The 24,795-nt window shown below is 40.1% G+C and overlaps 2 protein-coding genes across 6 annotated transcripts in view; both read right to left on the bottom strand.

The window, feature by feature from the left end:
- Positions 1–592: 592 nt before the first annotated feature.
- sinhcafl (SIN3-HDAC complex associated factor, like) lies at positions 593–4,508 on the bottom strand. Of its 2 annotated transcripts, none has more exons than XM_046388051.1 (6): positions 4,387–4,508; positions 3,102–3,263; positions 2,849–2,948; positions 2,638–2,752; positions 1,827–1,977; positions 593–1,699 (listed from the first exon to the last, which is right to left on the bottom strand). In XM_046388051.1, the coding sequence occupies exons 2-6, from the start codon at positions 3,227–3,229 to the stop codon at positions 1,516–1,518; spliced, it is 678 nt and encodes a 225-aa protein (XP_046244007.1). In that variant the 5' UTR covers positions 3,230–3,263; positions 4,387–4,508; the 3' UTR covers positions 593–1,515. The 2 variants fall into 2 exon arrangements, with proteins under 2 accessions (XP_046244007.1, XP_046244006.1); XM_046388050.1 differs by having other exon boundaries at positions 1,827–1,980; positions 3,102–3,262; positions 4,388–4,506.
- A 1,475-nt stretch (positions 4,509–5,983) lies between these two features.
- Positions 5,984–24,795, bottom strand: part of dennd5a (DENN/MADD domain containing 5A) — a 33,766-nt gene continuing 14,954 nt past the window's right edge. For 2 of the 4 annotated variants that reach the window (XM_046387972.1, XM_046387982.1), the window contains 19 exons: positions 22,018–22,205; positions 20,767–21,078; positions 19,384–19,599; positions 19,034–19,268; positions 17,279–17,429; positions 17,034–17,127; positions 16,000–16,131; positions 15,291–15,443; positions 15,082–15,169; positions 14,888–14,975; positions 11,134–11,262; positions 10,483–10,604; positions 10,232–10,377; positions 9,704–9,822; positions 9,426–9,607; positions 9,174–9,256; positions 8,084–8,207; positions 7,615–7,783; positions 5,984–6,797 (listed from right to left, as the gene is read on the bottom strand). In XM_046387972.1, the coding sequence (XP_046243928.1) occupies positions 6,614–6,797; positions 7,615–7,783; positions 8,084–8,207; positions 9,174–9,256; positions 9,426–9,607; positions 9,704–9,822; positions 10,232–10,377; positions 10,483–10,604; positions 11,134–11,262; positions 14,888–14,975; positions 15,082–15,169; positions 15,291–15,443; positions 16,000–16,131; positions 17,034–17,127; positions 17,279–17,429; positions 19,034–19,268; positions 19,384–19,599; positions 20,767–21,078; positions 22,018–22,205 (2,915 nt within the window). In that variant the 3' untranslated portion in view covers positions 5,984–6,613. Of the gene's footprint in view, positions 6,798–7,614; positions 7,784–8,083; positions 8,208–9,173; positions 9,257–9,425; positions 9,608–9,703; positions 9,823–10,231; positions 10,378–10,482; positions 10,605–11,133; positions 11,263–14,887; positions 14,976–15,081; positions 15,170–15,290; positions 15,444–15,999; positions 16,132–16,701; positions 16,807–17,033; positions 17,128–17,278; positions 17,430–18,456; positions 18,547–19,033; positions 19,269–19,383; positions 19,600–20,766; positions 21,079–22,017; positions 22,206–24,795 lie in introns of all 4 variants that reach the window. The other 2 variants (XM_046387999.1, XM_046387990.1) reach the window with 2 other exon arrangements.

Below are 24,795 nucleotides of genomic sequence, written 5' to 3'. Positions count from 1 at the left end.
TAAAATTGTGCAATTTGAGCATTATTTTAACATGACAGACACATGAAAATGAATTGTGATTAGAAAAAGTGGAAAATTATTGCTGTAATAATGCATGCTTTTTGCAAGCCAATTTGGTTGAATAAGGATCCATCCCTTTGCACTTTATTAGTGAAAGAGACAGAATGCCCCCAGAGCGCTTCTCACATTCAAAACGTCTGCATAGTTTGAACTTTGACAATTGCCTCTGAAGATAAATCACAGCAATGACAACCAAACATTTTCTCTAACAGCAGTTTTCTGCTAAAAATGTAAAGTAACCGTTAAACATAGGTCATGTGTTTCCCGTATGTTCAGCTTCTGACCATTGCATGCTATTATCAATCAAACAGATAAGGAATATCGCAGCTCACTGATGCTGCAATTAAGCAGCTAGTTTTCCCTGCACGTTTACACATATTTCTGAACAGATCATTGGCTATAGCATGGCACGCCTGTAGAGAAACGCGTCTGAGAAAATTAGCGTGACAATGCTAAAACTTGGTTAGAAATTGGTTACCATTAAAGTACACATTTCAGCACCCTTCAGATACGCAAAAACATTTAACAGAAGTAGTGGTTTGCCATTTTGTAATTTAAAAAGGTTCAGATGTATCCAGAGCCAAAACGATGTGTATTTACAAAACCCATTTTAAAAACACTTGCTTTACAACATGCATTGTCAATTCATTGGTGGCTGTACAAAAGAAATAAATAAAAAAATCACTTCTATCACGTGTTCATTGCAGAAGGCAGAGGAATGTACTGCATGCATGGAGCATTTCAAACCTGTGGCATGCTTAAGCTGTGAAAAATATCAGAGATTATTCATTCTCATCTATACACACACACACACGCACATATTAAAAGCTCATTAAATTCATAGAGAACAGTTGTATTAATGATCCCTGGTGTAGCCAACAGCCATTTGTGCATTAAAAATCCTACAGACTCTCATACTTGCACATATGGAGCAAAGAGATGAGACAAAACATCGCAGCAACATGTTGAAGAGCCACTCCAACACACACAAAAAGCTGGCATTAGAATAGCTGGTGTTTTTCATAAACACAATTACAAATGAACAAATTGTGAAAATAAAAAAATAGAACAGTCCTGATAAGTACAAAAAGGTGACAAATTATTTACACAATGTTGATCACTCAGTACAAAATAACCAAAAATAAATCAGAATCAGAAACGGAGCCTCAACAAAATTTTCTTTCTCATCCTATAAATAACACTAATGCCCGTACGTTTTTTCTTTGTTTTTCTATTTTTTAAAAAAAAGAAAGAGAGAGGGAGAGAGAAAATTTACTCTATACAAAAATTTTAAAAAATACCCATATATAAAAAAAAGAACATTACATGGAAATGAAACATCTAACTAATAGATTTAACTGGAGGAGTGGTAAGGGGAGGTCTGCCACTGGAGACAATTCCAGGCGGATGCCATGGATAACCCTACAGGGGGAGTCAATGGGTCAATAAAAGCAATCACCAGTTTTCTTTCACGTCTGCCGGGAGCTGCGGAGGAAGCGTCTCTGGAAGGTGTCCGGCCACTTGTGAGGACGTCAGAGTCTTCTGTTTTTTGGAACTGCAGCAGGGCTTGAAGAGTCGAGGGTCAATAATCACCTCTCCAAAGCGCCCCTTGTAGACAATGCCACAGCACACTTTTTGCCTACAGGGAGAGAAAAAAATACCCCACACAGACAAAATAAATAATTATCTATATTAAAACGTCACAAAAATGTTTCAAGAAATTTGTCCCGCAAACCCAAAGCTGTTCAACCTGAGCAGTAGCTTACCTTTTCCAGTATGAACGGTCCAGGAAAGAGAAGATGGAGGGATTTGAGCGCCTTTGTTTGGACTCAATGTCCGAGCCGTCATCTGACTGGTTGCTGTAACTGGGTGACTGCGCAGGAGACGCACTGGAGGTTGTGCTGTGGGCATCAGAGTCTGCTTGGAAAACAAAACAAACACTTAAAAATTAGCAAATTGTTTTTAATAATTCCTTCTTAACCATGATTTATTAGGCACAACAGTGACAATGATAAAATGGGAAATACATCACCAGTTCTAATATTTTGGAAATGTTTAGCTATTAATAAATACGAAGTAGAATGAAAGTAGGTCAACTAACACTCAAACTAGGGCAGCACCTACTAAGTATGTTCATTATCAATTAATCTGCTTTATTTTCCTTTAATTTTTTGCCCTATAAAATGTCAGTTTACATTCAAATGAAGGCCAAGCAAATATTCAGACTAAAGAGGCTCGAATCTGTGGATTTTTGACATCTTTACAATTAAGAAAAGTAAACAATTTATCAACCATCTGTTGGCAATTAGGTGTCTGAAAATTAGCTGTTTCTTTCAGTCTCAATGCGAACCTCGAGACTGTAGTTATACCGCGTGTCCTAACCCGAAGTGCCACAAGATGCTGCTAAACAGTCACACCAAACCTAATAACTGAAGCTGCATGTGTGTGACCATGACATTACAAAAATTCTTGAGCATGTTACACACTTACTTTAAGTCAACACATATTCCTTTCCTGACTCATTCCAAAATGTCTCAAAACATGCAACTCAAAAGTTAATGTTTCAAAACAACTTACTTTGTCTCTTTAACTTGTGAAGCTTCTTAAGCTTGCTTTTCTTCTTGCCATCACTGTTCTTGATCTTCTTTGGTTTTGTCACCTTGAAGCCTGGCCCAGCTCTGGCATCCACCACCTTAGTCGGGTCAGACAAAGACATCACGTCATTTAAAGCCGCAACAGGACAATAAGACAAATATGATTCTCACTACTGCGATCAGACATCACTTACATGGTTCCAGTTCTTCTTGGAGCCATGAGGCAACTTCTTCCACCTCTTCACCAGTAACACACAGGCATTGCAAATGTCTCCAACGCGATCCTCTGACAGCCTTAAAAAAACGAATGGAGCAAGAGAATAGCGTGATAAGTGTCTTTTAGTTCAGAGGCATTAGTTCAATCTCTAATCACACGCACATAAGAAGAAATACACGCAGATTAAAACTACAAACGCACAACATGAATGAATGAATGAGAATTTTTACCCGAAACAGAGCCTGAACGTCTCTTCATATCGACTGCTGTCTGTGAAGCGTGAACTGGAGGACTTGGTCTTGCAGATGCAACAGCCGTCGTTACTCCGGTAGATCTTTGACTTGTGAAAGCCAAACATAGTCTTTTCCTTGTTCAGTGTTATTGCAAAAAAACCTGAAAAACGTAAAACAAAGATCGGTAATTGTCCCAGTCCCTGCAACGAGCGCCGTGGATGTCTGCAGACAGTTGTGCTTTCTACTGTTGAAAGGGGGGCGGTCCCTACACGCACACACATACAGAAATATAAGAAAGCCCTTCCTAACCGATAACTTTAGAATATCCTGTATAAAACTTACTTGTTAGGTAAACGTTTCTTCCATACACGGTGCACAAACAACCGAAAAAAAGCGAAACTAACTTAGGCTAAAACAACACTTCCCAAATACCGCTGGAATTTAAAGCCAAGTCGCGGGAACAACAAAACACCAAAAACAGACAACGCTGACATTACAGCATTGTTATAAACCGACGATATTGGTCGTGTTTTCAAAAACCACAACATAAGAACCAACTTATTCGCAATTCGATGCAGTAGAAACGGACGCAAGACACTAAACTTTCAAACACCCCACGCGTTTAACGTTACGCAAATCACAGAAACGTAACACCCACAACATAGCGTTTTACTAACGTTGTTTGATGTCAATGTTACTTTTCTCAGCTCTGGACAACAAACTGGAAATGTTTGGGGATTTCCTGGCATCAAGACAATGGCAATAGCTGAAGCAAGACTTTGTTCAGCTGAGGATTTGTTTGCAACGAGAAGTCGAAACAAAAAGCGGGCAGCGGCGCTTTCAGAAGTGAAGAAACAAAAAGCTACCGGGCTATTCGTATAACTATGTGTAACACGCGTGTCTTAAAAACGCAGTTATCAACTTAGTACAATTCACGTATGTTGTCAGTAATTAATAAAACGTAGAAAGTTGCGACGAACCCATCCTTCCCTTAAATTGTAACTTTTGCCCGCTAGAGCGCCAAATAATGTTAGGGCTTATTGTTGTTAGCTGTTAGCATGCTAGCTAGCCGAGTCTGCTACCATTACCACGCCACGCTCTCGTTCACTTCCACGTTATCCCATTGTCGAGTCGGTTAGTCTTTTTACATTTAGCTCGCAACAACTGGAAACGAACACGTCAGGTAACGATTACACCACATTACGATCAGTATATTCACACATTACAAATAGGTAAAAAATCACAAAAGTCATTTTTGTACGAGAGAAATAACAATGCACTTACTGAACAAAAACTTTGAATCTTCGCCGTATTCTTTTCACGCACTGCGCATGCTCGTACTACTAGCGCATACAGCTGTTCATTAGAATATCATTATCATAAAAAGCTGTAATGAAAGGGCTGAGCGTACATGACCATATAAGGAGTGCAGCCGTTGAGTTTGAACTTAGGTTCAACCAATCGTTGCTATCCTCACGTGCCCATCAGCAGACATGAATGATGGGAGGCGTAGTGAACGAGCGGGAGATCTGTGCCGTCACAGTTGTTAACGGCCTCCTTTCAAAACTCAAAATCCCATAGACCACCAGGCTCAAGGCTTTGAAGAAAAACAGCTCTTTTACAATGGCGCGAAAAGTTTGTTGACATTTTCTCGGCCGAGACTCACATAAAGCAGAGAACATGAATCTATGGACGAACAGCTTATTAACGTTAATATAGTTAAATCGCTGCTGTGCTACTTTTAAACTACTATTAGTAGGGCAGTTCAGAGTTGCAATTTAAACATTTTGGGCTATTTTGTTTTTAATACAAACAAAGCAGAGCAGAAACTGGCCATGAACAGTTTAGAACCAAACAATTATTTTTCTAATCCGTTAATGTGCACATTATTCTCATCATTTGGTCTATAAAACGTGTGAGAATATTAAATAAATCATAATTTACCAAAATCCAAGATCACATATTGAAGTTGCTTTTGTCTGACCAAAAGTCCAGAAGCCAAAGGCAATCAGTTTACCAACATTGAAGGCTAATAACACCAGTAAATATTTAATAAGTTGAAACCAGTGTTGTTTTTTTTAAGTGAACTATATTTTGTACCTTGAGAAAGTACATTAAGCAAATGATCTACTGCTATTAATGTACAACCGGTTAACGCTAATACAATAAAGTCCACTTTAATGCATTACAGATGCTTTATTCTTAATATATTTTTACACTGTACACTGTTGCTCACTTAGTAAACACTACATTACACAGCTATGTCAATAAATGTACAACAGTATTGGAAAACAAAAATATATATCTCCCAAGATGCTCACGTGTGGGTCGTACACAGACGAGTACAACATGGTCATTCCAGATGTTGGCACAGAAATGAAGTCCTTCACATATCAAATCTCTTGTTCTGCATGATAAAGTTCAATGTATGTAACAGAGGAGGGGGCCCGGAAATACCTCACGACACCCCGATGTGGAGTTTGCATGGGGTCAAATTTTCCCTCTTTTGAGTTGCATAGCAAGAAACCATTATGACAAAATCAGGTGGAGGGAAAGAGCTGTTCTTTTGCTCCTCATGTGGAGTTTCACCAGGAGTTTACACAGGTCATCACTCTTTTTGCTCAGATATGAGGACAGATGTAGTGTAAGGGATGGGAAGTTGTAAAGGAAACGAGTGGTGGGAGGTATTTACATGAAGGTTGTCGTTGTGATCCGCTTTGCACACAAAGCCAAGTCAAGCATCTCTTTGAGGACTTGTGTCTGGAATACAAACCAAAGGCTTGGGCTATTTTAATTTATCCAACTGAATAAACTGTCCGTCACTGGATACAGGCTTGAGCCCAACAGTCTTATTATCATGCAAGAAGGATCGTTTTTTCCTGTTCAAGGTATTCCATGTAAAAGATCTGCATACTGGTACATTTCTCAGGGAAAGGGGACAAATGTAACAGCCTTTTTTTTATTATTTCTATGTAGGTGAATCATCTCCCACACTACAAACCCCCTGTCATACACATACTTATAAAGCATACTTCTACATCATTTGCTTTAAGCTCTGCATAATGACATTGGACTCTGAGTTGACAACAGAGCAAGCAACTTGACTGATTTAACAAAATAATACTGTTTTTCTCTGAAAATATATTAACTGTTCTGATCCTCACTTTCCCTTAAATATAGCCATTGTCAGCAGTTCACAATAACAACTAAAATATTTAGCTTTCAATAAAACATTATACCACAAGTAGGTCAATAATGTGAAAATCATGGTTCATAATAGAAAACATATCTTTAACATCTAATGGCAACATCATTGAGGATAAAAATAACAACATATCTTGAAAGGCTCATTGCACTTAATATATGGCGAATGTAACAGTAGCTTTAATATAAGCCAGAAAATGTCCTTTGTTCAAGTCAGTTCCTGCATATAAAAGGTTCAGTTATTATTTTTAGTGGTCCCCGGTGATCTTCCTAGTCTGGTACAACTGGTGGGAAGTTGGTTTGGCTTAGATTCCAACACCTTTGACAAGTGAAGCCTCCAGGGTGATGTTGAACTCCTGCAGAGTCTGCAGTACTCTGATCAGAGAGTTTACCAATGATCGGTCCTTAATCAGTGCAGTGTCCTCATACATCTGAGCAGTGATTGGACAGTCTGCTAGCAGAGCGATCCAGTGATGCAGCAAATGGTCTCTGAGAGAAAAAGTCACAAACACAAGTGGAGGGAACACAGCGGTTAAACACTAGAGACCATCAGCAATTACTTCAAGTTTCTCATATGGTACATTGCATTACAGTAAAAAAAAAAAGTCTTCCTCTAAACAGGCTCAATGTCAACTGTGCACGTTAGTGTGCATTACTGTGTACGTCTACAATTAAAGATTATTTTTATTATCGATTAAGCTCTCTCAATTTGTGTTATTTTGAAATGACTGATTAGTTGTTTTGTCAATAAAATGTCAGGAAACAGTGAAAACCCCTACTTTGTCCAACCAGCAGTCATAACCCACAGATATTAAATTTACATGAAATAGAGAAAAGTAGCAAATCCTCATATTTGAGAATCAGGAATAAGTGCAAGTTTTTTACTTGATAAATAACATTAACTATCTGTCATCAACACTGTTTGCAAAAATATTTCTATCAACCAAATATTCGATAATTTAAGTGTAGCAGCACTACTGTTTTGTACTGAGGAGTCATAATTAGGAAAGGATAAAAACACAGGTGTATATCAACATACAAATCACCGCATCACTATGCACTTACACCCTTCAATAGGGAGGAGGAACTGATGGAAACCAATAAAATATCTGATACTTCTAGAATCCTCAGAGGAGAAATCGTTTGAACCTGACTCGGTGCATCGTGGCGCATCCACAAAGCACAGGGATTTGGTGTCTCAGCCAAAGACATTTCTGCAGGAAGGACTGATTTGTATCCTGGTGGCTTACACTTGATTGATGGTTGTATGTTCAGGGGTTATGATGTAGATATAGAGATTACACACCTTGCACCCAGGCAGACGAGCATCTGGAACTTCCCGTCCTTGCCGATGTTTCTGGACGTGTTGTTGATGGCACGCATGAAGCGGCAGAAGTGGCGCACTCTGGTTTGCCAGTTTTCATCTGGAGTCACCTCCCTCTGCTCCGCACTTTCAAAGTACACTTGTGACTTTTCTGTTAAAGCAACAAAACAGTTTACATTGATTACATTGTATTATGAAGATCTGATGAACACATAAGATTTTGGGTTAACTAGTCCTTCAAACAGACACACCAGGCATGAATGAGTGATAAAATACATGAGTAAGAGACCACAGCTGCTGGTCTTCATAAAGAAAAAAAAAATAATTCCATTTTTCCATTTTAACTCTAAGGGGTGTGAGCGGTTGATAGTCACAACATCTAGATTTTGGATGGAAAATCACTTTAAGGGTTTAAGTAATATGAGGGAGTAATGACATTAAAAGTCTTTACCCAAGAAGTCCCAGATGAAGACATTCTTAAAGAGTCGGGGTGATTTGAAACCATGCTGGAAAACTTGCTCCAGAGCCCAGACGAGGCCATACTCCCCACAGAGGAGAAGGGTCAGACTGCCTCTCTGTGGAGCACCAGAACAACAGGAAAATGCATGCGGTTAGTTACTGATTATAAGGTTTTCTCACAAATGGTAAATTAAATGGAGCACTGTTTAGATACAGTTCTTAGAAGCTTTTCAAATCCCCTCATCCCATTAAAATAATAACTTAACTTCCCAGCATCTTGCAGAAAAAGAGAACTAAGGTGCGAAGGTTTTATGGAGCCTGTGCAGAAAATACTGGACATGACAACTTCTGAGTAATAAATCATTATGAAGACAGCAGTTACTAAGTGTGCTAAATCTAAATCTCAAGTCTTAATTTATCGGATAATGTAAAAAAATATTTTTGCAGCTATTAGCACGAGGCATTTAGGCATGAAGTCAGATTTACAAATCCTGCAGTTACAGACTTGCTCTCTGTGACAACAACAATACATTCCAGTTTTAGGGACAAATTTTATTCTTAACAGCCTCTCTTCATTGTTCTGTCAGCACCACAAGCAGGTGGAGCAGAAGTGGAGGGGGTTTCCTTATTAAAAAAAAAAAAAACCTTTGTACTTTAACTACACAAGGAATCATTCCTACAACCTGTAATCAACAGATAAGTCACAATGTACTTTAAAAATCTTCAACAGGCCTCTCCTTTGAATTGCAGACATGGCTCCGTGTGCCTTAATAAGTAATAATTAGCAGCACTGGTGCTTTACATTAGTGCCTTCAGAACAGACACATTATTTATATTATAATATTAATATTATCAATATTATATTATGAGTCAGAAAGAAAAAATCCAAAACAATGTAAATGATAGAAAGCAAGCAAGAATTCTCCTTTTTTTTTTTTTTGTTTTTAAATGTTTTAGCTGTACCTCATAGCTCATAAGTTACCAAGGGGCCTGGGGACCACCGGAGAAGAAAGCTGCTGTTCTTCATTTGTGATGAATAATAGAACTACATGTTGGGGCCTGTCTAGACTGTTGTCTCTCACCTCTTTTTCCGGCTTGTGGAAATGCTTCACAATCCCATTGATGGCCTCTCCCACTCCCTCCTGGATCTGACCCGTGTTTAACTCTGGATGAGAAGCAAAAGGCAAGCATTTTTAGCAGTGAAGGTAGAACGCTGCCGTCCCATGCTTACTGCATTAACAGTTGAATCTCAGCCCGAAGAGGAATATAACAAAATGTCTACACGCAACTATTATTTTGGATTTTTATTTTGGGTATGCAGTAGACTAACTTACTTGGTTTGCTGTTTGGCGAGATCGTAACAAACCTCCTCATCATCCCCGGGGACTGCTGCATCGGGGGCGTGCGGCACATCCTTTCATCGTTCTCTGTGCTGGGGGTCATCAGCTCCCCCACTAGGATCCTCTCTAGACTGCCATCATCCACGCCCTTCCCCAACCACCGGCCACATGGAAACCTGCACAGCAAACACATTTTGTTCTTTTTTTTTTTTTTGTTCATGTGGTCAACACAAAATCATAGCAGGCAAACTTCTCTTTAACGACATGCTCACTTGTAAGTGTGCCCGGTGATCTCGTTGCGGACCAAAACACACTCCACCAGCCACTTTGCGTAGAGCCCTGTGTTATCATGTCCCATTTGCACTGTAGTCAGCTTGCCCAGGTTCTGGCACTGAGAGTGAGAGAGTGGAAGAGGCATCAAACTCCTTTTCACCTTTCAACCACTTTACCAAGCTTCTTTAAATGAGGAAACAAAAGTGAACAGTTTACAGAACAACGTCTACGATGGCTTATCGTTTTTGCGTGGTATTAATGACATTCAGGTCCGATTTACCTGCTTTGTTTGAAGGTAAATCGGACCTGAAATGAAATTGAAATTACAAAAAATGAAATTACAACCTGTTTGCCTTCTTTTCTTTTAATCACTTGTGTTTCCTGCCTGTTAAATTAGACTGTAATAACATCACCATGTGCCCTGACTGCAGAAGTTGCTGTGGTTAGTCCACCGGTATCAGAAAAGGTGACTTAAACTACAACCCAAGTTGAAATCAAGTGGAGTCGTCCTTGGAGGTGACACCAACCTCAAAGGTGATCTCCAGAGTATTTCTGGGAACCTGCAGGACTCCGGTCTCTGCCAGCTCACCAGAAACACACACCCAAGGGTTGGCTGTGAACATGGAGCCACCAAGCTTCTTACTGGGAACAACCACCACATGGTAGGGAATCACTGGAAGACAGGAGGAGGACAGAAATGTTATACAAAAAACATTTAAAGAAACCATTTAGGTTATTGGCAGTGTTGTTGGGCTTTTGGCATCGAAATGACACCCACTGATGGTCGTAAAGACGTTGGTGAAACAGAAGTAATCCACAGCATTAAAGGACAGGAGGTGGTAGAGAAACTGCTCCTTCTCGTCATCACAGCGGAGGAAGGCGTATCGCTTGTACAGTTTTCTGAAAGGAAGAAACAGGTTGTTTGAGAAACGTGCAAAAGTAGATTGTAGCGCTTATACCAACAAAATTAAAAGGATGTCTGCAAGTTGCCTAACAGTAAAAGATTCCTTAGGAGCGGCAGCACAGAAGATGATAAATTAATTTTAAGGCAAATAGATGACACAGCGAATACTGTTTGATACGAAGTAGAACAAACAATAACATAAGGTCACATAAGGCAGACAGAAATCCCCCTGACCCAGTTCACCACTCAGATATCAATTATGAAGAAGGCTGTGAATTATTTATGCAGCGGTGGACCAAAGCATGATGCTTTGCGATGTCAAAAGAGTTAATGTATAATAAATGGGGCAGATCACACATCATCTTAATTTCATATGAGACAGACATTCCTCCACAAATACAGAAAAGAGGTCAAGATAAGAAGATGCCAGAGGTGGGAAAAGATACTCAGTGATCTTTAAGAGTTGTTGTCGTATGTGGCTCTCAGACTGACAGCAGAGTTTGACTTTCGTGTTGTTTTGCTCACTTGGTTAACTCGTGGTCTGAAAGCAACTGCTTCAGGTGTCTGGAAAGCAGCTTCTTCTCCATAGAGAGGCGAACCCAGGCTCTGGCCTTACCCACATCTGTCTTGATCTCGCTCATGTTCTGAATGTGTCTGCAAAACAAAACAAAAAAATTCAGAAGATGTTCATTCAGAGGAGGTTCAGAAGATGTTTGGAGCTCACACACAAACACAAGAGCAGAGATAAGGACCATTTTTGTCACGTGGAAATTAAAAAGGGGACAAATCAAAAATGTATTTTGATTACTGAGATTTCGTTGGATCTCTGAGCTTCACTATGCAGACTGATCTCAGAAATATGAGTTTAACAGATACAGATACTAGCAGGATCAGAACTAATATGGACGTTGATTGTGATGTGGAAACTTGAAAGTTCCAGCACACACACACACACACACACACAGAGGGTGGACTTTTCTTGTATCCAGAATTTGTCTGTTTCACCAGGATGCTTTTAATAATGCTAACGATGGGCTCATTAAGGTCTTATAGTGAAAGAGAGAGTGTGTAGCATGGTTTTGTTTACAAACAATTAAGAGGATCATAAAACACAAAATGAAAACTATGCCTTATAATGCTGAATGAATGCAATAGACACGCCTTATAGTTAGCTACTGCCAACAGCACGGAAGAAGGGTTTAAGGTTAAAGTATTCAGAATTTCAATCAATCAGTTCATTTAACAAAAATGAAGTAATTCATTAGCAATCAGGTAAAGAAAAAATGTGTTTTTCATTTAGCCTTTCAGTGGAGCCAATAAGACAACAATTCATTTGATGGGTGGATTATTCTTAAGTCCATAAAATAGTGATAATAAATAAAACTGATTGTTAATACTGTTGCCATTTATTTTCTTCCACTCAACTAATCAACAAACTACAAATGTTGTTCAAAAACTCTGAATCAGAATCAGAATTCCTTTATTTATCCCTGAAGGGAAATTCTTGAGCACTGCATTGTGAATATTGCATTGTGAGTCCGACATTGCCCAACATTACCCGCTCTGAGTCATTCTCATGACCAAAAGAAGCAGCTCAGTCTGCCTCTGCAGTGGCGTTTTAAACCACAGACTTGGTCCCGGGTCATCGCTCGGAGCCACTATGATGCCTCTGACGTCCAGACGCATTCCCTTCCACTCCACCTGTGCCATAAGCTCGTCTGCCTCCACGAGTCTCCTCCTCTACCTTCCATCCCCCTCCCTGTCTCCACCCTCTACGTTCACTCACACCAAGTAACCCACTTTTCTCCGCTCGTTATCTCCATGGTAACGGAGGAAAGCATCCACTGTATGCGCTATCATACCTGTTATCAAGAAAAAACAGGGTAATACAGACATGAGGTGCTGCCTTCACGTCTAAGAAGATTAAAAACATGAGAATATATATATATATATATAAATATAAAATATATTTACTGTCTATTATAAGACAATATTATCAATTATTAAACCTCACTGAGGGAGGCTGATCGCTGCTGCTGAGTGCCCTGGGTTGACCCCTCCTCTCTTCTCAGTCAGACTAGCGGGGGGGTCTGGTAATTAGGCTGGAAGTAATGTGCAGTTACACAGACTCACTCTGCGCCTCCTTCCCACAACACAAGCCCCGACTCCTCAACTCTGTTTGTATACGGTAGATAAAGTGACGACAGTGATGGCTTCCATCACACACGCACACACACACACACACAAGAGCGCGCACACACAGTCTTGAAAGCATGCAGGTGTCCTGTGGGAGCTCTCAGGATTATTGAAATACTTAGTGTTTAATATAAATATACTATAATAAAATTGTTTCAGCAAAATGGGACACCAGTTTAGCCCAGGGTTGTGGGATGGTAGTCCCCTGTTCATGTCTGAGCAGGCAGGACTTTAAACCTCCTCCCTCTCATTTCCAGGCTCATATTTCACGGTCTATTACCTAATAAAGGCAAAAAGGGCCCAAAACAACCCAAAAAAGAATCTCAGGCTTGCAAAATCTGTGTCTTTTTGGACGTTACTCCAAATGAAATTAAATTCATTTTTCTGGTAAGTATTTCTTGTAATTGTATTTTCACCTGGCAAAGATGTGAATGTGTGCGAGGTCGCATGTCTCTCTATGAATGTACATGCGTACCGAATATTTCTGTGACAATGTATGTGTACACGTGCATTTATAGTTGCTGCTTTTAATGAGTGGTATATAAATGAATGCTGTTAATCATAGATCATCATTAGAAATTTTTGACCTCATAGTATGTATAGTAGTGATTTACTTTCACGAACACAAAAATCTAAAGCAGAATCAGAAAATCAGTCTTCAGATAAATGTGATAAAACATTTTAAAAGCCCCTGACAGAGGAATCTTTATGTAAAATGATTATGTTGATTATATCTGGAATACCATACCAGTGTCATTAGTATTATATTTGTTGCTAATATTAATGTTGTGGCAAGTTTCTGTCACTGAGATGGCACATTATTTTAACCCTCCTGTTACCTTCAAATTTACTAGCATCTGTTATCCTTGGGGTCAATTTGACCCCAGCAATTTAAACCTCCTGAAAATGGTTATAATTTGAACTGTTTCCCAAGTTAATGTGTCAGGTGCTTAATGTTTGTTTGTTGACTGTTTAAATAGCCTAAGGAGAAACATGCAGAACACCATCAAATCTCACTGACTGACCTAAGGCCTAGGGAGCTATCTTTATGGTGTTTTAATGGGTTTATATCATTTGTACGTACATATTTTTTTTTACCTATAACATTTGGAATGAAAAACAATTTGTGTTACCAAGAATAGTGACACATTTTATGTTCTCGGTCAATTTGAGCCCTGGAAAAACAAACACAATTTCAATTTTTTTTGTGGTTTTCTGTCTTCTCTGGTGGTCAGGGTAGCATCTTTGTGCATGGTGCTCATCAGCAGGACGTTTTCCCCTTTCTTGGGGCAATAGGAAACAATAGGGGCTCTGTCAGTGAAGGCAAACTTGCCTTTCTGTTCTTCATCACAAACCATAATAACTTTCTATTTTTGGAAGGTAGTGTGTTTGCTGGTGGTTGGTGGTTCCACATAATCAGGGTCCTCCTCAACATCCTCCTCTGTCTTAGACACATTCTCCTCTATGTCACTCTCATGGTCAGAGAGAGACCTAAGAGATGTGATCTGTCCCCATTAAATTAGGAAAATTCATTAAATATGAAGCAAACAAAAATGATGTCAATCATTTATTTAGAGACGTCAAACATTTAATGGGGTCAAAGATAATAGGAGGGTTTATGAAAGACCAGAACAGAGTGGAACTTCTAATCAAACTTACAGTTCCAGGTTTCCAGTCTACATTAGACTCATGGCTTTACATGCAGAGAACAGAAAAAAGTGCCACTATAACAAACAAACTGTGAAGTGTCTTGAAGTGTCTGTGAAGTTTTATATGTGATTTAATTGAAATAAATTAAATTACTGACTGCCTGTAAGTTTAATCCTTAAAGTATTTCCTGGGGATTCACAGATCCAACTTAACCAGTCGATTATCACAGACACATACTGTAATCAGTGCCTACTAGGTGAATATTCCACAGTCTACCACAAGGGGGCAGTCTTATTCCAACCTCCTTTCTTCTGATGGTAACCAGAAGCTAACACTTCTGTGAACAAGCTTTGAGTACACTGAATGAAATGAAGTGAGACTTTACCCTTCATTATGTTGTCTACACATGTTAATAAACTCCAGTCCTTCTCACCTCATGTCCTGGATCAGCGAGACTTTCAGAGGGGCCATCGCTGATACACCACCATCAGACTTGCGTCTTTCAGTGTCATGAATGAAACCTGGTGTGGAGAAAGAAGAGATCAGTATTAGATAGTTCCTAAGTGTAAGAATCATTAACTTGTTCATGTAATTTTGCTCATCAGGTTATCACATTTCAGCGACTACCTGGAGGTCCCAAACTGCCTGGAGTTGCATTTTTCTTCTCTTTGTTCTCCTGATAGTGTAGCAGGTGGGACCACAAGGCAGATTTACCCTTTCAGAGAAAACACACACACAGTAGTGAGACTATTTGCTCCGAGACTCTGAATATCCACCAGCCGCAGAGGAAGAATCACGTGAAATGATGACTGCGTTGGTATTGTTTTATTCCTGACCTGTTTAACCTGCAGCCCATGGCTCCAGATCCTCTCCAGCAGGTCACAGAGACTCGCGATCAGAGTGTTCTCCTCAACACCAGTGATGCTGACCTCACCATGACCCAACTCCACGGCTTCCCGACCCATCTTCTCTACCAGCATGCGCTTCGTCTGCAGAGAAACAAACAGATGGCCACACGCGTACTCAAACTTCTGACGACAAACCAATCAAACTAATAATAGTGGATTTTTATTTTGAGCTCAGAAGAGCCATATCCTGATATTTATTTTGTGCAGTAAGAAAAACATTTTTACAAACATAAAACTAATCCAGTTAAAAACAAAGCCTTAATTTGGTTTTACGATATTTTGCTGTTTTAGTTTCAGTGAATCATCCTTTGTGATTACTTGATGTTTTGCTTGCTGTTACTAACCAATTACCAAAAGGATCAAATTTAGCTGAAAAATTGTTCATTAATTTGATTTTAATGACATTTTTATTTACCTGGAAAACAGTAACTTTCATGCTAGGTTTGACAGAATCTTTAGAATTTGAACAAGTAAATGTAGACATTATAAAGTTGGCCATAACTCCAAATGATAGAGATTGTCTGCTAACTTTATTCCAGCGCAGTACTCATCCTTTATTGGTTTGTATCAAACAAGCTTTATTGCTAAAATAGTTACACACGTGTAAAGGCATGTAAAACAGAGCAAAAGCACAAACCTTATTTCTGCACTCCTTCAGCAGTCCTTCAACAAACTTCCAGTTAGTCTGAGCGATGACAGAGGGCGACAGGTTGGACAGTTTGGGCTGCCTGATGGTCGTGCCCAGGTTCCTGGCTTCCTGGATGTACTTCTGAAAAGAAAAAAAAAAAGACAATTTGAGAGAATTCAGTCAGCAATCGGGTAAAGGAAACAGAAAAATCAACTAAGGTTACTGGTGGGCTTGTTGGTTCAGGGTTACTACAGAGGAACAAGGGATACCAGAATAACTAGTGGGGGGGTTTCTAGACAAAAGTCTAGAAAACAAAACTGTACTATTCCTGTGGTTAATAGTCTCTGACATGATATTGTGCAGGTTTATTTATATAAAAATGAAACAAGTAAACTAAGAGGTCTCTCTCCAGGTTAGACCAATGACAGAAACAACAGCTAAATGCTCAGTAAAGTGCAAACTAATAAAAATGTATGTCAAGTCTTTAAAATTACTGAAGTCTAAAACATTATTCAAATATGTTTTACTTTCATTAACTTTGCTGGCGTCACTTCATTCATTCCACTCACTATATCCTCAAACATGACATGTCCTGGAAAATGACATGGATTTTAGGCTAAAGCCCAGCTGCTGACAGGTGAAGGAAGCAGAGAGTGGAAGCAGAGAGACCACATGGGCGGAGAGGTCAGCGTTAAGACTACCAACACATACCACATCCACAGTCACCGACTTTAGACAGGGCTTGAAGGACTGCGAGAGCCAGTAGTGGTCAAGAAACAGCAGGAGCTGCAGCTCCGGAAACAAACACTCTACATGCTAAGAGTGTGTGAGCATGAGCGCAAGAGAGAGGCGGAGAAAGACAAAAAGAGACCAGAAGTCCGAGAGGGGGATGAGAGAGAGCAGACAAGATGATAAGAGCAAAGTCGAAATAAAGCAAACAGAGAACAGGTCATGCAGAAAGAACCAAGAAAACAAAAGCTCAAGTAGTCAAATCTGTGTGAATGTGAGCTGAGAGCCAAAAGACAAAAGTGCGGTGGTCTCACCTCTCTCTGGTCGTTGTCTAAATAGAGGTGCTCAGCATGCTGCTTCTGTCGATCCCTTCTCCTCCACTGAGCAGGAGCGCTCCTCTTGGCCCATCTGTAACACAAAACAAGTCACCTTTGATCAACTTCATGAAGAAACACAGTAAAACAGCCGTCAAGTTGAGACAGAATACAGACTTCAAGGCTTTGTCTGAAATAAATATTAGAAAACAATTTCAGATGCAACAGTAATGTGACATATTCACTTGTTGCTGGTGGGCCCAGTGGAAAGCACGTCAGACTGCAGCCGGGGGAAGAAGCCCTGCTCGTAGCGCCCCTGACCGATCTTCATGTCCAGCAGGTGTGGGTGCAGGGCGGTGTGGTCGATCTTTGAGACCCTCATCTCGATGGCTTTCTCTGTGGACGAGACGTGGGAGGCGTGCAGAGGAAGAACATGTCTTTAGGTTTGTGCAAAGTCAAATATCAACAAATACAATTCATGAGATGATCTGCTCATGTATCCTGCACATTGTCTAAGCGTCTCCTCCAACCATCATATAACCATCACAAAAAGAAATACCCTTAGGTTTACACAAACAAATTAAGTAGAGAACAAATTAAGCAGAGATAAATAATGCATAGGGTTATCTGTACATGAAACATCCACTGTTTTTTCAGTAATCATCTGATCAAGATTATTCATATCATATTTTCTGCAGCTAATTGTGTTGAGAAAATAGGATAACTATGATGAAGAATCTGCCATTTTTCCTTTAGTAAATGACTGACAACAGAAGAAAGAGAACAAGTTGAAACTGAAAAACCTTTCTTCCCAAACACCCACAGAACCACAAGAAGTGACAGAATAAAGGCTCAGAATAGATGTTCTTTTTCTTTAAAGGAATCAAATCAGAGGCGTCCATGAATGCAGCTTTAGACAGCGATTTTCTGATGCCTGATTACCCACCCACACACACTTGGATTGTGCTAACAAAAGCGCCCATGAGGTTACAGGAACACAGGAGACCTTAAATGGCTAAACAGGAAGTACAAGTACATATGTATAAGATAAAACACTTGACTGAAGGCTTTACTCACACTGTCTGAAGCTGTCCCACATACATAAAGATCAGTTTTACTTCTTCATAACATTATGTTCATCAAGCTTTGGGAAAAACTGATGTGATGCAATGCATAAAGAATCTCACAGAGGAATCTTAAACATATGTTAATAAGTTAATTAAACAAATTCAGCATCTCCAAACTAGAGGCTTTTCTACACAAAACGCTGTTCGGTGTGCTCTGCTTTACAGTGCAGTTAATATGTAGAATATGAAGAAGTTCAAAGGAAGCCTGTCAACCCTCTGAGTGCACCTAATGCACTGCACACACATTCAGCAAGCTGCCACCCAGGGATGTCAGGGGTAACAAGAGCAAATATTACGATGGTGAGTCTTGTCATTCTCAAGTCCGACGGCATGAGGTCCGGGAGCAACAAAATCAGCTTTTTCGTAGCGCTTTTTAAGCAGGTTGTCTGTGAATAAGATAGCAATCACCAGTCAGTTAACTAAAGAGAATAAATCTCCAAGTGTGTCACAAGTTTGCACCTTCAAATTGCTTTATGACCACACTCATTTGGACTTCAAATTAAAAGTAGTTTTATGGGACTTTTAATGGTCTTCTCTAACTACATTCACAAAACTTTAAATTGCAAATGTTTTGGCTTTACACAGGGTCTTAATTAAACATTACAGAGGTCTGTTATTTTACTGACTCAAGGGACAATACTATGGTGAAGCTGTTCGTTTTCAAACTAAAACCTGTGGCTTTGCAGAGGAAGAGGTGTGTTTATCCCAAGGTAAACACCAGTCTGGAGAACTGACAGACTGATACACTTGAGTACAATATTTGGTGATTTGAAAAGCAACCAAATTACAATCAAAAACTTTCCAAACACTATTTATTTTTCTGAAATCCACAAAGCTTTCAGGGATTTTCAGAACATTTTTTCTTTTCCTCACCTGCTTCTTCGATGTTTGTGCATTTCTGGTACATGGAGGTGCGCAGTGTGGGCGTGCGGACATTCAGCATGCGAATCTTATCCACGCGGGAGTCAAACACCCTCAACGTGTGCTCCTTCTCCTCATCATCATGACAGAGGATCTTACTATCGATGAAGGAGGCAAACATCTGCGTCTCCAAGAAACGGGACAGGAAGGGCAGGTAGGGCTCTGGCTGGTCAGACAGGAAGGAGGCCTGCACACACACACACACACACACACACACACACAAGGGTGGAATCCATGCTCATACAAAAATATAAAACCTTTTGAGACGCTGTGCTATTAACAAACTATCTACAGAACTTTACCTTGTCAAAGTTCTGCATCTGGTCTCGATTGGTGAACCAGGACTCTTTGTCGTGGCTTGGCTGGATGACAAACACCTCGTAGTCTGCAAACATCTGGGTAAATCGGTTGGCAAAGACCTCACGCACGTGGATGTTGAGCTGGTGCATCTTTAGCTCCTCCTCATCGCACTGAAACCGTGCGTCCTTATTGCTGCTGGCATCCTCTCTTGCCTCCAGCTGATGTGCACATTCAAGGGAAAAAAAAACACCATAATAAAGGAGAGAAAAAGAAGTGAGTGAAAAAGGGCAGACCAAGAAAAGAAGACTGTTATCAAAGGCTGCTGATGAAGCAGCAGGGTTATGGGAAAGGAAGTCAAGGACATTGGGTTTTATTTATGACTCAAAGCAAACTGAAGCAAAGTTCATTTTTTTAGCATGTCAGTAGATCAGCTGGACAGATGCCAGCAGTGGGGGGGGGGGGCAAAATAACACAGAGCAGGCCTACCAATCCAATGACTCGACCAAAGAATCTATTCAATCACTGCCTTGTGTTCAGGAGATAAATAAGAAGAAGACGAAAAAGGAAAAAAAAAACATCAAGCGAGGTTTGACCTCATAGTTGGAAAACTATACACAGACAAAGAGCTAATCCCTTCAAGGAAAGCTAATGCTGGCCACTGGTGCATAAGCTGATTAGGGTGCAGATACAGAGACTAATTCATCCATATATCATGTACTTACACTGAGAATTCCATCATAATATTTGCTAAAGTTTTTTAACACTCAAGCCAAATGGAAGAGAGACTACATCTGCATGCAACTACATATGCTGATGTCGGTGACTATAAAGGGCTCCTGTCATCTAAGCCGTAAGACATCGACTGGCAGCATTTCAATGCAAAATATCTTTAAGACTCTACACTGCGGCTGGCACAGTATTAGCTGCCTGTTCTATTAACAGGATGCTACCGTCTATAGTTATGGGGACAGTTAAAATCTCTTTAGTGTGATTACTTTGGAAGAGAATTAAGTAAGGGACATTATTAACTCTGTGATTAAATTGTGTTTCCCAGCACCAGCAGGTTTTATTATTCATATTTTTCCAGATGGCAATAATCTCTTTACACCTGTTTTTGGTTTTAGGCTGCATGGTCATAGGAATTTTGATGACTACCTAACTGACTAACTATGAGCTCACACTTATTTCAATTATCAGCTTTGGTGAAATAATGAATCTTTATTATATTATTTGAGTACATAATTCTCATATTCACACGGTTTGTGTATAAAGTCACTGTTTCATTTTTATTAAAAGTCAGATCTGGGGAGAACATGAGGACAACATATGACACATGATCGTTTGTGCAGCCTATTTTTAACTCATGAGATGACATCATTTCTCACCTTCTCCAGGCTGACACCCGTCCTCTTGACCAGAGCCTGCAGTCTGGCGATAGTTTCATTCTCCCTCAGCAGGTAGGAGTTGAGAGGCGAGGCCAGGTTGCCGTTCCGCTTGTCAGAGACCATATCAACAGATCGGAAGCCACGGTACTTGGCCTGACTGTCGCTGGAGTGAATGTTTCCCTCTGGAGACACATCAAAGGACATGAGCACCTCTGAGATCTCCTGAATGAACTCCAGTTTGTTGGGAAACTGAGGCAAATCCTCTGGCAGTTCAATGAAGTGGTTGTCGATGTCCACAAAACACAAGTTAGCCTGGAAGGAGAGAAGGAATAAGATAATTAAAAAAAAAAAAAAAACAAACGCACAGCTTAACACACAAAGAGCAGGCTAACATTAGATCAGATTAGATTAGATTCAACTTTATTTTTACATGTACAGGTACAGGGCAACGAAATGCAGTTTAGCATCTAACCAGAAGTGCAAAAAGCAGCAAGTACAGATATAATAAATAAATCAACAGTATGTACATGGTATATTATGTCAATAATTTAATAATTATTCACTTAAATACTTATCAGTGCTACTAGTACTACAAGACTAATTGTGCTAATGCTAATAAGTTCAAATAAAATTATTAAAAAAGTAAACAACATTTTTATATCCCTTTAGATATGACAGTTCAACCTCCTGATTTACCTGACATGTCTGAAAGCTCATTTCGTTTTCTACATGTCTGTCTGTGTAAATGCAAAAAAACTTGTCCCTAATGAACTGATGACTGAAAATTCGAAATGTCATACTGTGCTGAAAGAGGTAACTCGCCTCATTGCATTGTGGGAACTGTGCAGGTTAAAATATCTGCAGTAAGTATACCTTTGTGAGAGGCTTAAAAGTGCAGCCACAACAGCAAAAAGAAAACCTCTCCTCTGTGGCTTGTGTCAGCAGTGCAACAAAAGCCTTACCTGTGCAGAGTGACAATAACAAACCCGCCTGCTCGAGAGACAAGCAAGTATGTTTGCCTGCCCTTAGAAAATTAAAGACAAGGAGGGACCCATCCACTAAATTCTCAGTACAGCATGGGCTAATATGAAAATCCTACAACAGTGAATTGAGCAGCAATTAACTCCCATTTCAAAAGCCAACATCAATGCAGATATAAAATGACTAAATGGTTATTTATTTGCAAGAGATAAAAAAAATAAAATTCAAGTTTAAACCCAATATGGGAAGACACTACGGTGTGTTTTGTACCTCCTGTGGGAGCTCTAACTTGGTGCGGTCATCTTGTCCATTGGAGTGGAGGCCCATGAGGTACGGCACAGGAGCATCAAGGAAGTGGAGGAGGGAGGCGGGCAGAATGGGAACATACACATGCTGCCACTGGAAGGGGAACATTAAGGCTGTGATGCTCTCTGCCACCGCCATCAGCCTCTGGTAATCTGTTTCACACACAAATAAAGTGTTGAAGAAAAGGCTGTGTAAAAGTTTTTGTGCCACTACTGTGTACAGTACACATTTCAGAGTTCATTCCCTGGGATAAGTATTACACTAAAGTGCTGGTGTTTGTAATAAGTTGTTTTTTCCTGACTGGGGCTTTCCACAGCACAACCATCAGAATCACCACATGCAAATTTATGTTCAATGACACAAGTGTTAATTGAACATTTAAATGGACAGGAGAACAGGCTTTTTAGTCTTAAATCTATTTCTAAACTAATGCATTTTTGAGATAAATTCCTGACATCAAAACAAAGGGAAAACGGGTTGCACAACTCTTTTCCCACAATTGATTCTCCCCAAAGATTTTGGCTGGCACTGTCTTTGCCTGATAAATGCTGTTTATTCCTCCAAAACAGATCCAGCAAACAGCATATGACATATGATATAGTGTTGTGCAGCGTGTCTGTTATTTCAGTGAGTTTACACTGTTTATGCCTCAGCTCTTCTGCTTGCACTTTGTGTTTTAAATATGTCAACTGGCCCACATGACATGACAGCCAATAACCACACAAGCCCATCTAAAGTGTTAAAAAAAAAAATAAACAAAACATGCAACTCTACCACATTTTTAACCCTTCAGACTGGTTGTCTTTGTTATTCCCTGTTCTGTAAATGCAGGAGTGGAGTTAGAGGTCACTGACCAAGCGTAAAAGATTGAACTGTGATGATAAACAAGCTGTGTCCAAACTTAAAGTGACATATTTTGACATATTTTGTCATTGGAGGGAACTCACTCCAACGAAATTTGTTCTCTGCATTTAACCCACCCAAGTGACGTGCACACACACACAGCAAACCCGGGGCAGTGGGCGACCGCGTGCAGTGCCCGGGGAGCAGTGGGGGTTAGGTACCTTGCTCAAGGGTACCTCAGCCATGGACACCGGGACGGGGAATCGAACCAGCGATCCACCGGTTACGGGTCCGACACCCTAACCGCTGATCCACGACTTAGGGCGTGGTCCAACTCATAACAAGTAGACAATTACACAGGAAAATGCTTCAAATTACAAACAAAAGTATTTTTCATAGGCCTCAGTACTCCATAATCCACTGTGAGCTGATGACTTTTTGAGTGGTAACTTTTTTGACATTTGGCTGTTCCCACTTCATTCTTGTTCCATCAATGCTTAAGCTGCCATCTGTACTGAAAACCAAACATTCCAATTTAAGGACACCGTACAGGTGTGAACTTGCGCATTTTTGAAATTTTTGCCTGCCTAAAAAGTCTCATCTCATCTCATTTGAGGAAGAAGTTTCCTGAAGGGCCCTCGTGCTGTGCGTCCCTCACAGGCTCCATACTCTGCACTGTGACACAACTACAGTCAGCTGACGATCTGACTAATTGTTAAATTCCTTTGTCATGATTCCACACAGCAATACTCCTTCATGTTCAGGCATTCGCACTTAAGTCACTTGGTATGCATGCAAATATGTGTCCGGCACCCCTCATGTGCATTCCTGCTCTATCCTGGTGACACATACTGTACATTCAACAGCAGCTCTGTCTCTCCTGTTATGGTGCCAAAATAAATACCATTCCTTCATTTGGTCATGTGCTGGCCCACCAAAAGAGGCTCTCACCCCTAGCCTGGGCCTCCCTCTCACCCCCCTCCCCAGCAGGCTTCCTCCCACAGGATGGGGACAAGAATACTAATATCGCCCGTCTGCTTCTTTAACTGGGACACCATAACAAGAAGCCACTTTCACAAAGAGTCAAGGGCTGTTACTTATCCACAGATGCAAGAACATTTTATAAATGTTTACACTGACATCTGGTAGCAGTTTGAACTTAGATGCTTTAGATTAAATTCTCAGTGAAAATATATGCAGTGCAGCAGGCTAAAAATATGTGGAACAAACACAAGTGAAACTGCTGCAGATCTTGCACCGCAGCGCAATGCTGATCAGACAACGTGCTTGACAAAATGTGTTCTGTGTTAGTTTAAACAGCGATTTGTCTGGTGGTGATCAGCTTGTTTGGCAAAATGCAAGGCTAAAACAAGACTAAAATGCAAATTAATAAAAAGTGGTTGAGAAAGTGTTTGTGGAGAAGGACAACAGTAAGTTTTGGAATCACGGAGGTAAACATAACAGAGTAGAAAAACTGGTACAATATTGTACTGCTATTCCCTAATATGAAACAATACTAAGTAACAGGAAACAAGTGAGTAATTTACTAACTTAAAAGTACAGTATGATCGTAGCTGAAATACCAAACAAACTGTGCAGAAAGAAGTACAGCTTCAAATTTGTGCTTTTAAACTAAATTTCAGGTGACCGCGCCTCAATTGTGTGATGTGCAAAGGAAGCATCCTTGAGTGGTCTCACTTGCCGCTCATCTCATCTCTCTCAACTGCACAAATCACATAAAGAAAGAACGTGTCCATGCAGTAACAAATAATGGCTAATAACTGCAGCATGTCACAAGGGTTGACACATGATCAGCACGTGATGAGCTTCCTGTCTGAGAACAGAAGAGAGTGGAAGAGGCACCAGACAGTTGTTGAACTACAACAAGAAAGAGTGGAT

Source organism: Scatophagus argus, chromosome 1 (assembly GCF_020382885.2).
Source record: "Scatophagus argus isolate fScaArg1 chromosome 1, fScaArg1.pri, whole genome shotgun sequence".
Taxonomy (NCBI): Eukaryota; Metazoa; Chordata; class Actinopteri; family Scatophagidae; genus Scatophagus; species Scatophagus argus.
Note: the sequence above shows the minus strand (reverse complement) of the source record. Positions and strands in the feature narration are given on the sequence as shown.